The 13,413-nt window shown below is 42.7% G+C and overlaps 1 protein-coding gene across 2 annotated transcripts in view; it reads left to right on the top strand.

The window, feature by feature from the left end:
* The window catches only part of MED22 (mediator complex subunit 22), a 328,154-nt gene that overhangs the window by 110,204 nt on the left and 204,537 nt on the right, over positions 1-13,413 (top strand). For both annotated transcript variants that reach the window (XM_044058386.1, XM_044058387.1), the window contains exon 2: positions 4,825-4,905. In XM_044058386.1, the coding sequence (XP_043914321.1) occupies positions 4,825-4,905 (81 nt within the window). The remainder of the gene's footprint in view (positions 1-4,824; positions 4,906-13,413) is intronic.

Raw genomic sequence — 13,413 nt, 5'->3', positions numbered from 1 at the left:
TTGGGCCCTTTAGAGGTTTTTTTTTTGGGGGGGCTTTGAGGTTTATTTTTAAAATCCCCCGGGGGGTTTTTTTATATTAGGGTAGTTGAAATCACCTAGTATGATGGTGTTTGGAGATGCATTTATCCCCTCCAGTGTTTTCAGGAAAGCTATGTGAGGTTCCTGAGTTTGAGAGGGTGGCCTGTAACATACTACAAATTGCAGAGCAGTCTTGCCTATGGTTAATTGCACCCGGATGGTCTCCGATGCATCGTGCGTTGCCACCAACCTTGAGGTGTGGGTGTCCTTGATGAATATGGACACCCCCCCTCCTTTCTTGGTGTTGTCCGGATTTTGGGTCCGGAACGCATGATATGAGGTAAAACCTGATAGTGCTGGGGTGCTCTCAGGAGCCTTGAACCAGGTTTCAGTCACAGCACAGACATCGATGTTCTCCATACTGAGAAGGGCCTCGAGTGCGTGCATCTTGAGGTTGAGACTTCTGGCATTGAGCAGCATTACCCTTAGTTTTTTTCCTTTTTTGTGTTCTAGGGTGGTAGGTTTAGAATTTGAGCCTTGCCTAAAAAAGGCACTATGGGGGTGGCAAGAGCCTTTGCCAATATGCGGAAGCCCAGGGGTGACAGGTGCAAGCCGTCCCTTGCGAAGCAGCGTGGCTTGTCCAGCATGTCATCCCAGGCAGACAGACATTGGATCCCCTTTGAATGACACCAGAGTTTAAGTCAATTAGATCAGTAGTATAGTTCAAGGAAGGCTGTTTTAAGGGAAAATTTGAAGAGTGGACTTTAGGTAGCCCGAATAGTTTAACCTTGATTAACCGCCGCTGCTCTTGTGTGCTCCTGTGGCAACTCCGCGCTTTATAGCAGGGGGCTGGAAAAAAACAGGAAATGACCCAAAATGGCCAATGAATTACTAGTTGCTGTCTCTAACCACAACTCTGAGGACATACAGGCAGCTCAGTACTCCCCACTCTCACTGGTGAGTAAAGAAACTTCCCTCTGGCCACACAAGAAAATGGAGGAACACAGGAACCAAATACAAAGCCCAGGGATCAGCAAATCTGGTCTCTGGAACAACTAGCTAGGAAAGTTAGGAAAGCAGAAGTAATTTTTTTTTTTTTTTTTTTTTTTTTTTTTTTTGAACAAACAGAAAATACAGTAAATGCTTTGTTATTCGACTAAATTGCTATCAAAGGCTAGTACACTTGAGTGTATTAGCCTGTTTGTTAACTAAGCAAAACTTTTGCCAAGAAGTGCAATCAACAATTTAAGCACAGAAAAACAGGAAAAACAGGTAATATAACAGCAATATAAGCACAAACAGTGGTCGAAAAGCACAATAGATCGAAAACAGCAATAAAAAATGCTAAAAAATACTTATAATCAAAAAAGTCGCTTTGAGAACAATCCTTCCTTTATGTCTAAAGTGTGTCCAAGTTTACTTTAATCTAAACTGTCCATCTCCGTGTGTTCTTCCATGAACTGAAAAATGAATGATAAAGGATACTTCGTACACTGGATGTTCATAAATAAATCTGGTACTATTGTGACAGAACACACAGTCTTTTGGAATTTCTGATCCATTTCATTTCTTGTGAAGGTGAGAAGGGACAACCTGTGTCAAGAAGCAGACTGTTTCAGAATTTTTGCCTTGGGTCATTACCTTTTGTTCCCACCACAACAAGACTATCCCAGGCAGCGTCAAGGCAAACACTATACTAGGGCCATGGCTTCATCTGTGGCATTTTGGAGGGCTGGACTCAAAGTACTCTGGAAGCAACAGCTTTGTTGTTTGTACATGGAATCTAATACAGTTGTGCAAGTACACTTATCATAGCAGTAGATGTTTGAATGGCAGAATCCACTTTCTCCCTCCATCCCACTTGTTTTATAGTGTGGTTTTATGCCACTGTGTGGACATTTGATATTTGTTGTTCCTAGTAATGTCTTCTCAGGACTTGGCTGCCATCTGTTAGGTGGCATGAATACCTTGAAGTGCTTGGCACCTAATCCTGTTTTTGAGATGATTTAAAGGTTTGAGTAGCATGGAAGGTGCCCTGAACCTTTAAGATACACCCATCTCTTGCATCTTTTATACAGGCTGTAACCCATATAGCTTAGGCTACTGCAGCAGTGATCATTTGAACATTTACTGTTGTGGTAAATTTACATATACAACTGTACTTTCTTAAGGTTTTGGGGAGGGGCTTGAAAGTTTGCTAGATTCCCACTTAGTAGGAGGTAGTTATCCTTGGAATAGTTTTTAAATGTTCTGGAGTTAGTTGCGGTCTTGAGCTTATTGTTTATTTCAAGGTAGACCGCTTTGTGGTCTGTCCTGACCAGTGAGGACTTGCCGTTGGAGGTAGTACACCCCTGGTGGGCATGCAGTTATTTGTTCAAGGGTGCTGTACTAACGAAGCGTAGGAATCTGTAGCCCTTCATGTTTGAGACTATGTATGATTCCCAGTTAATGTTGCCCGTGATTTTTCTTTTGGGTTGAATGGGAAGTGTTTATAACATTCAGGTACATCATCTAGACTTCCTGAGTCATAGAGGGGGGCCTACAGCATGGAAGGATATGGTATGGGACTTGTGTTAAGATGGATATGAAGAAGCTCAAGTGTCATACTGTTTGACAAGCCTTAAGTTATGTTGTTGTTCGGTATAAACTTAAACTCTTTCACTTTTAGACCCGACTGGACAAGGTGAAGTCAGTTTTGGAAAATCTGGGGAGCGGCAGGTTCAGACCATCTCTGACAAAGCAGCATGATCTGTTTTAAAATATCCTCAGAGGCAGACAAATATTGAGCCCCCTTGGAGTATGACCAAAAACTAAGCAAATTATTCAAGTCTGTCATCATTTTTGGAAACTGTAGAATGCTGCTCAGTGCTAGGCTCATACAGGTCTAGGATGTATAGTCCGAGAGCTCTATCATATCTTTCTTCATATAGTCCAGGGAGATGAGTTTCAGGTCATTTACATCCACATGGACTATGATGAAATCATAATGGTACCTGTGGTGCAGTGACTTTTATGCATGTCTGATATGGTGGACCCTGACCCCTGACAGGCAGATGACTGTGACTATGTCCTTGTGCACTCTGGTGGGTGGAACGTCTTTGTGTCTCACAGTAGTCTGCTATGACTAAAATGTTTTGTTGTGTGGTGGTTTGCCTTATGGGCTTACAGACTGCGACGCATTGAGGGTACTTGTTTTGTATCTGAAGTCTAGGAGGTCTCTGAGGTTTTGGGAGATTACATTTAAGAACCACAGCATATGTGGGTCTGTGCCATCTGTTTCATACTGTGTGTGTCTGTGTTACCAACACAAATCCCACCAAGCAGGTTGTCAGTGAGTGAGAGCCTGGTCTCCAGTGACCTTGTGTAAACATCTCTCGCCTCCTGTGTCAGTTTGCTTTAGAATGAGGTGGTTGTCAGTAAGCATGAGACCATGAGACTATTGCTACATTGCTTCAGGAAGCCTAAATCCCCAAACTGGCTGCAGTGATGATGGGAAAGAACAGATCTGTGTTTTCAGATGCTTAATTAGTGCTTTGGTAAAAGATGGCTTAACAGCTGGCTGCTAGTTTGTCACTTGTACTTGTAGGGCTGTGTAAAATGCAAAAGCCATTGGTATTGGGGCAATTTCGGAGCTAGTTTTTTTAAGGGAGAATTTTAATTTCAATGTGCTTGTGACTATGCATGGCAGTGTAAAGTGCTGCTGCACAGTGAGCAACATCCCATAAATGCGCTGGCTTAGTGTCGGCACAAAAAAAAAATGCTAAAAGAAACAAAGTGGTCCTCTGACCAAGTGATTCCCAGCTCAGAGGCAGATCAGACTACCTTCCACTGCTACTGCAATGCAAACCAAATTGATCTTAATGTAGAATACCTTTAGCAAGGCCAAACGTACAAGAATGCAAGAACTGAGCACCAGCAGCACATTAAGATTAGCAAATTACATAGTAACACTGGCTGGAAGCTTCTTGAAAGTGCATGTTTGCATTGAGTAAACAATACAATATTTGGACACTTTTTAAAATGATGTAAATTACAAAAGGCAGAAAGTAAAGCAAAAATAAAGCAATGGCACTCCTTTTTACTATTGTTTATTTAACTGTATTAAAGTATGTTATTTGCGGGATGAATTCATGACCCTTTGACGGTGGCAAGCACACCAAGCAGATGGGAGATCTGTGAAAGAAAATGCAGAGCATGTTTTTGCTTTTCTTGCCATCCTTTCTGATATCTGGTACTCCAGGGTTGGGCTTTGGAGCTTTCACTAATGAGAGATTTTGACTGAGATGACTTGAAATTTTTCTGCGCACGCATTTTTGGTCAGAGCTATGCAACAGTATGAGTACTAAAGATTTATCCCTTTCTGTATGTTTTCACCTTTTGGTAAGGTTCGCCTTCCTTTCCGTTAAGCCACATGATCAGTTCTAGATTCCATCTGTTAAGCACCTCTTGACAATCCTCAATAAAATGATTGTACTGCATGTGCCACCCCCCACTCCTGGCCCTTCCAACTGCTGTGTGGATTGCTGACTGCCCAAATAGACACCCTTTCCCTGTTCCATTGGGTTGGTTCATTGAGACTGTTAAACTTTGTGGCACTCCTTCTCGATATAGCAAACAAAACTCGGTTTACATTTCTATCAGTTTACAGTAAATTTTAAACAATGTTTTAATAGTTCTAAAATGTCATAATTTATTTACGGGATCCTTGCCACATTTCATGTGGATGTAGACTTGAAAGAGCTATATGCGTACATTAAGAATGGTTATCACTTTTTGATGTGTCCTCTGTTTGTCTTTAATTTACAGATTGAAGAGGAGACCCAAGTTTCCAGAGCAACGCAAAGTGAGCAAGATCATTATGAGATGAACGTGAGAGCTGCAAACATTGTAAGTTGTAGCAAAAAGTTATTGGGGACTTTTGCCATACTGTGGCATTGTTTACAAATAACTCCTCATTTAGCATGTCACAGTGAAATGAAAGTGATCTATAGACTGGTAACGTAATCAAGTTATTGAACAGGGCAGCAGTATAGGATCAGAAATGAACAATATGTGGATGTAAGAACAGGTGGGATTGACCATTCCACCAAGGGATTCTGTCTGTTAAAATGTATGAGGTCTGCAGACTCATCAGAATGTACAACACATTTGTTACCATGAGTGTAGCTTAGGGAGTGGACTGAAGTTTATCTGACCAGTGCTAGTTGGCTTGTAGCATACTTTCTGGTAATTACAGAAGAAGAAAGTTAAATATAAACACTGCCCCGCAGCAGTCCTCAGAGAAATGTTAACCAGTATTTTTTTTTCCTTGGGAAGCCTGTCTGCTTGCAACCTATTCTGTTTTTCTTTAATGGGAAGTAGGTGTGTATATATGTACATTAGAAATTGTCTTGTCCTTGGAGAAAATGGTTGACATGCTAGCTTGGAGCTGATTTGCTGGTGCTTTTGAACAACTGAGGGAAGTGGATGTGTAAGGAACAGGGAATAATATGGAAATATGTATGAAGACGTTATTTTTGAGCAGTGTGATGCCAAGAACTATTCTTTTAAATACTTGTGTTTAGTTGATTATACTGCATGTAGGATATACTTGTAGGTTTAGCCATCCAAATTATTAGATCATATTCGGTCAGAAGAATCCTGTTATAATGCTAAAACTTTTCAAGAGTTTAGTATGTGGCAGCAGTCAACAAATGAAATAGTTTGCAAGTTTCCACTTTAGTAAGACATTGATATTTAACTTCCACAGCGTACTTTGAGATATAGGATAAAATCTTTCTCATGTAGTGGAATGCCCTTTAACTTTGGGTTCATTGTTTATTCTGTGCCTCAGATAGGAGATGCAAGAGCAGCCAGTGATAAAGCAATGCTTGTGTGATTTACTTAATTTTGTCTATTAATGATGATAAACCTGATTGATCGCATTTTTAATTGGCTAATGAGCACACATTGACAAGGTTTTCTAACATCTAAACAAATGCAGACAAATTCTGTTAATATTGTGTGTCCTACTTCATGCAAATACATAAATAAATTGCTGGATCTGACAGTCACATAGTAGCATTTGCCCTTCTGTGGACTTCTCTTCCTTACCTTTCTGGTGTTTCCAGATTGGGTTTTTTTCGCCTTCCCACCACTATCGCTGGTTGGCCCGATCCATTCTGCCCAAGTGTAGCAAGGGCATTACTCCAGTCCTCCTACCTTACCCTCATTTCCCATCCGCCCCTACATACTTTAAATTTATACTCTCACCCCTCTTTTCCCCACCCTTCTTTCTTCCTCTTCCTGTTCACTCCCTCCAGTCAAAACTGTTATCCTTCCACTTCACCACACCCCTGTCTACCTGCTCACCCTTACCAATTGAAGCACACCTCCTTACCTGTACACTTCTAGCACCACCCTCGATACTTTCCCCCCTCACCCTACACTAACACTTTATTCTCTATTGCCTAAACTCTCACTTGTCTATTCTTCCTATATCACTCCTGCCACCACAGTCAACAAAAATCCCATCCACTCACCTGTCTGTACTTACTGAATCAGTCTTGCCTAGACACTCTACCTCACCTTTTCTTCTCTACTTATCTTGTCTTAAACTTGCACTTGTCATACTTCCTCTACCTCCCTTAGAATGTTTCTCATCTCTTTTCAACTACTCTTCTTCTGCTCTCACCTGACTTCTTTTCAAACTAAAGTATCTCCCATAAACTTTCCTCGTCCTCTCTCTCACCCCCTCTCTCACCCCCTAAGAGACTTAGAAACACTCCACTCTTGTAATAACACCCTCTGTATTTAATGCTTCAAACCCTCTCTTACTGAAGATGAAACTAATTTTTTTACCCCTCACACCCCCTCAGAAATGAGCCTAAATATCTCACCTACAGCTCTAATATAACTACACAAGTATACAACACCAAAAGATTATTCCTATCGAGAGATATTCACCCCAACCCTGGACCCCACTGCTGTCCCTCTAATCACACCTTTCCAACACTCCCATCTTCCCCTCACCCCAATTCCTCTTCCAGATGCATAACCTTATACTTATTGAATATACTTGATTCCAGTCATGGACTGCCCATTTTTCTCCTGACTTAACTATTACTGAAACTTGGCGTAAACCCCACGTCACTGACAACAAAATCTTTCCCCCAGGATATACAGTATCTTCCTCTTGGACAGGGCCCACAAAAAAGGAGGTAGTGTAGCTGTAATTTACTCTGACCAACTAAACTTGTCCCCTTTGCCCATCTCACCGCCCAACTTTTCACCCAACAGAACTCTTAATAGTAAACTGAAAACTTAATAATCACATAAAACTTTAAATTGCAGCTTTCTATAACCCACCAGGAAATATCCCCACTCTTGATGTTCTGTCCTGGAACTCTCATTACATATCTAATGAAACAATAATTCTGGGTGATGTCTGCATCAGTTTGCAAACCCTGACCACTGACTTCCCTAACTCTGTAGTATAAATCTCCACTGATTCATGCAACAAATTTCAACCCCTACCTATTATAGTAAGCCAACCAACTCTAGCTCTGTCCTGGATGGATCCTAGTGTCCTATCCAAACCTGTACCACAACCCCATAACACTAGCTGATTCTATAAGTGACCATCTTCCTGTCTGCATTCAAAGATACTCCCTCCAACAAATTTGTCCATATGAATACAAAGAGTGCCATAGGCTCTTAAACTTTAACCCTGAGTTCAACAGTAGACTACCCTCCATAAAATGGTCCGTCCTACACTTGCCACTTGAGGATTCTGTACACAAATTTAACTACATCTTTCTAGATATTCTCAACTCCCTTGCTGCTCTTAGGAAAATCAGGGTAAAATCCCTCTGTGCACCATGGCCCACACAGTCCACTCACACAAGATGGATAATGCTTGAAAAATCTGACTAAAAACGAAATCCCCTATCCACCTCCAAACCTGTTAAAAAGAAAAGCAGGATGTCCTTCAAGGATGCATCTGCAGTCATAACATATGGGTTGTCCTGCCTCAGGCAGCCCTTTGGTCGGCCGGATTCCAAAGTCTGGGTCTGGCCTCGGCTGATGTCGCACTTCACCCGACGTCATAGCTCCTGGGGTATAAAGGCATCAGCCTACGCCATTTTCCTCAGTCTTTCTTGCAGCGGTGCCCAAGCAGAAGCTGTTCAAGTGCCGGTCGGTCAGATCCAGAGATTTCAGCTACCAAAGACTTCTAAAAAAGCTAAGTACCCCGTTGGGGACTCTTTCTTGCCTCAGCCGATGTCAGACAAAGTAAATAATTGTTTAACTTGTGGGAAACAAATACCTCATAAGGATTTCCATTCTTACTGCCTTCCTTGCTTAGACCCAGACCACGACGTATCAGCTTGTTTAGCCTGTGCTTCCTTCAACCGACGGACACTTAGACGTCGGTCGGAGTTTGCAGAAGAGTTTTTTGGTCCCGCTTTTGCATATAAAATGCCGTCGGAGACTCAGACTACACATTTAGCCAAAAAACGCAAGGAAAAAGACAGACACTCGCGGCCCGCGGTTTCGGCTGAAACCACGGTTAGGCCTACCGCGAGTGTCTCGGTTTCAGCTGAAACAGAGTCCTCGGTTCTTCCTTCTGCCGAAAGCATGCCTCCGACAACCGAGGCCACAGAGGCCCCGGCTGTGTCTGCTACAGAAATTCCTACCGAAGAAGCAGGCGCACAAGAATTGTCCGACACCATTCCGTTGGACATCTCTACTCCTGCACGTGGGGCAGCTAAACCCCCTGCTTCTGTGTCTATTAAGGCCTTCTCCAGGGCTTAAGCAGCTAAACTTTCCAAGGCCTTACCAACAAAAGCTTCCTCCAGAATGGCCAAGGCAGAATTGGTACCCGCTACTGAGAAGCATGTCTCGGACGAACTCATGGCCTCTACCTCTATGGCCTTTACTTCTAACGCAGAACAACTACAAGACCCTGCATCCAAACTTGAAAACGCTGCAGCTAACTGCCTGGAAAATTGCATAAAACAAAACCAATCTGTTTTATCTCAGAGGGTCAAGGACATTATCCTGGAGGCTCGCAGACCCTCCACAAGAAAAACATACTCAGCCAAATGGAAGAGATTCCTCATTTGGAGTGCATCAAAGGGAACAAATGTCACACTAGCAAACCTAGCACACATCCTAGAATACTTAGCAGAACTGTTCCACAATGGCCTGTCCTATTCTTCCATTAAGATTCATGCTTCAGCAATTTCAGCAGAGTACAACATGGATCCTCCTATCTTCTCTCACCCTCTCCTCAGACAATTTTTAAGAGGGATCAAAAATGTAAAACCTCCAAGGAAACCACCTCTGCCTGCATGGGATCTCAATTTCGTGCTGGAAATCCAAGGCTCCATTCTCAGAGCTCTGCTATTTAACATCTTCACAGATTCTTTGCACCTCCTGCCCTCACTCCACAATCATCTCCACTTCTGACTCCTTTGAAAGATGGTTAACTGACAACTCATACTCAACCCCCCCCCCAAAAAAAATTCTGCTATTCCTCCCAGAATCTCTTTCCTATCATAAATCATCTTTTTATTATCACATCTCTTGACAACAATGCAATTTATTTTCTTTATTTTACATTTGTTTACCTGGATAAGTCTGACTGGACACAGGTCCATTTTCAGCGGCGGCCCGGGGAGAAAAGCTCCACATTGAGATAAAAAAATGATACAATAAGAAAAAAATAAAGTAAAAAACAATATGCTAATAAGCAAAAAACAAGAAAATATATGTACAGAGATAATTTAAGTTAACATAGTTCGGCTAGTATTAAACAACAAAAGATTATACAGTAATACAGTTTCTTCCAGCAGTAAAGTGTTTCCTAAAACTGTAGCAGATATTGCATTGGGTATTATAGGAAGTAAGGTATATATAGTGGTAAGACAGAGCAGTTATGTAATGCGTGGGCATAACCAGGTATTAACTGTGATTTGAGTGAGATTATTCCAGATTCTGGCTATGGTGTGAGAGACTAGTGCTTTACCTGCAGTGTTGTTAGCCTTTGAGATACTGAGGAGTGATTTGTCTGTAGAGCGGAGAGGCTGATTTGTTTTATAGTGAGTGAGCAGTTGGCTGTAATATTTCCTTGATTTATACCTTATTTCTCAGCTGGGTGTGTTTGGATTCTGTACCCCGTACCTCTGGTAATCTCCCTTACCATTGTTAGTAACCCCTCTTCTGACTTTCTTACCATTTGTGGTAATTCTTAATGCCACCATTGGTATTTCTTTCATTCTTCTGTTATACCCTTTTGGTATTTCTTCTCTACCATCATTGGTAGACCTTCCTACTGTCCTTATTTTTGTGTGCTGGTGTGTTTAGTTATTTCTTTCAAAATGGTGGAAAAGCGTAAGGGCACTTCAAGATTTAAACGGTGCTAAGACTGTGGAAGAAAGATACCCAATTCTGATGAACATCTTTCATGTGTTTATTGCCTAGAAACTCATCTTAACCAAAACTGAGACATCTGCCAGGCCTTCAGTAACCGGGACTTGATGGAGTGTCGAAGTAAGCTCTTTTTGAAGGGCTTATTAAAAACTACCTTTAGTGAAGTCTGATCCCTCTAAATCAGACCCTGTCAAAAAGATCGACTCTGTACTTGCATCCCCCATGGCACTGGTGGCATAAAAAACACACAAGGCTATGGTTCTGACTACCTCCACGGAACCAAACGCAAAGGTACTAAAACTACAATTTAAAGAATCCTTGGCACAGACTACTGCCATTGTGGTGCCTTCGGCACCAGCATCGACATTTTTAGTTTCCGGTTCAGTGCCGACTTCTGCAACGGCTCCTCAGCAGCCTGTGCTCACCTCCTTGGTGCCGAAATCAGATCCGAATCTTTTTCCCAGGACGAGGTATTTACCTTCCATAGACCCTTTTTTTGGGCCAGTTGCCCAGTCCCCTCTCTAGTGCATCCGGAGTCTCCTTCAGGATTTTCCATTCGATCCTCCAGGAAGTCTCTCCAAGGTAGATGTTCTTCGTGTTTCACTGTTGCAGTCATTACAATTGGGTTATCCTGCTGGCAGGCTACCCTCAGTCGGCCTGAATTCCAAAGTCTAGGTCCGGTGTCAATTGCTGTTGCCTCTTCCCTGACATCAGTGCGCCAGGGGTATAAAAGATGCAGCCGACGCCATTTTCTCCAGTCTTTCTTGCCGCGCAGTGTCCGAAGCAAAAGCAGTTCGCAAGTGCCGGTCGGCCGACTCCTGAGATTTTCATGTTCGAATTTCAGATCCGAAGTCTTCACTAAAAGCTAAGTACCCCATTGGGGAAACTTTTTTTTTTCTTGCTCCAGACCGATGTCAGAAAAAGTTAATTGTATTTCTTGTGGGAAGCAAATACCTCATAAGGACTTTCATTCTTACTGTATTCCTTGCCTAGGCCCTGACCACATCGTTGCTAGTTGTCGGTTTTGTACTAGATTTAACCAATGCACTATTAAGCGTTGGTACAATTTTGCATTTCACTATTTTGACAGAAGATTTAAGTATACAATGTCGTCTGATAGCCATCAGACTACTGGAATTCACAAGAAACGCAAGGAAAAGGACAGGCATCCGAGGTCCAAAACCGATGGCGGGGCTTCTTCTAAGCCAGTCACCGGTTCTCAGTGAGGCGCATTCGCAGCCCCTGACGACCGCTACTTTGGACTCGCAGGCTGCTACCGACACCCACGTGGAGTCGACCAGGCCACTGGAAGCTCAAGCTATTGGACCTTCATAAACTATTCCCTCAGATGGGTCCGGAGCCACTGAGCAGGCATCGGCTTCTGAGGGTGTTTTCAGACCTACTCAATTATATGTTAAAACGACTTCAGCTTCAAAGGCAAAGACTAAAGCACCTTTAAAGACAAAGAAACAAGTACAACAGCCTCATGGACAGGCCTCCATGCCTAAAAAACAGATGCTCAAAATAGCCGAAGACCCAATTACTTTGTTCAGGGGTTCCCATCCCCCTCCTGATAAGAGGCCTAGGCAAGAGACAGAATATGAATCTTCAGATCAGGTTTCCATTTCATCTGATTCCTCTTCTGATCAGGAAATACTCTCTTCCTCCCTATGAGGATTCTGATGCTGAAGAATCAATCCCTTCAGCCCCTCCTCCTGAGGATTATTCTTCTGGGGAAACTTTACATACCATGAGGGAGCGTTTCCACTGGGAGAGCCAAGATTATTCAGAATCTAAGAGAAGGCTCAGAGACTTCCTTTTACTACCACAACACAGGCCTCTAGCTATTCCACCTGTGTTAGACATTGTAGATGTATTTTCAGAGTCCAGTCTGACCCCTGACTCCTTCCCTCCAGCTCCTGTTAAGCCGGACAGGTACTACAGGGTTCCTGACTCTCATAAATTCCTTTTCAAAAACCCTGCTGCTGACCCAGAAACTATCTCTCAGGGTCCCAAAGGGGTCAAGGCTTCCACTGCAAAAAAACCTACTCCCTCTGACAGGGATTCTAGGGCACTGGACAGATGGGGAAAAAGATTTACGCTTCTGCTACCCTGACTAGAAGGGCTTTAAATTGTCAGTTTCATATGCTCAAATATCAGCAATATATTGTGTTACTGCTTAAACAAAAAATGTTGATAAATTCTGAATGTGCAGAAAACAAAGAAATGCAGGAATTATTGCATGCAGCTGAACTAGTTGGAAAGCATACTTTGCAGTGTGGTTTTGATTCTCTGGAGGCCTCCTGCAGGGCCGCAGTTATGAGTTCTGTCATTAGGAGGCATGCTTGGTTAAAGGAACAAAATCTATCTGATCATGTTAAAGCAAAATTATTAGATGCTCCATTACAGCATGATGTTTTGTTTGGTGTTAAAGCAGAAGAGGTGTTAAAGAAAATGGAGGACAAAGCTAAATCTATGCAAACAGTCAAGGATTTCTTACAGGTACAGCCACCAAGATTTAGCAGACACTGGCCTACAAAGAATTGGTCCTTTCCAGTGTCAGACAGGCCACAAAGGGGCAGATACAGACGCCCTAGAGGCAGATCCCAGCCCCAAGGTTTGTACAGGTCTAAACAATGGGCTGCTTCTACCTCCAAAACTGGAGAAGACAAATCACAGCCATACAGGAAACAGTCCCAATGACTTCCCCCTGCCTGTGCCAAGCACTTATCTTCTGGCAGCACCTTTGGGGGGAAAACTAGCACTTTTTTCTCAAAATTGGCACATAATAACCCAGGACAAATGGGTCTTAAACATAGTGTCACAAGGCTACAAGTAACACTTCCATACACTGCCAAGGGGAAACGGTTGGACAGACCTGCCAAAACATCAATGGGCAGATGCACAAAAACAAGTCTCATCCCTCATGGACATGAGGGCCATTCAACAAGTACCAGAGCAAGAGCAGGGTCAAGGATTTTA

The sequence above is a fragment of the Protopterus annectens genome, chromosome 16.part0 (genome assembly GCF_019279795.1).
Source record: "Protopterus annectens isolate FY-2018-M chromosome 16.part0, PAN1.0, whole genome shotgun sequence".
Taxonomy (NCBI): domain Eukaryota; kingdom Metazoa; phylum Chordata; order Ceratodontiformes; family Protopteridae; genus Protopterus; species Protopterus annectens.
Note: the sequence above shows the minus strand (reverse complement) of the source record. Positions and strands in the feature narration are given on the sequence as shown.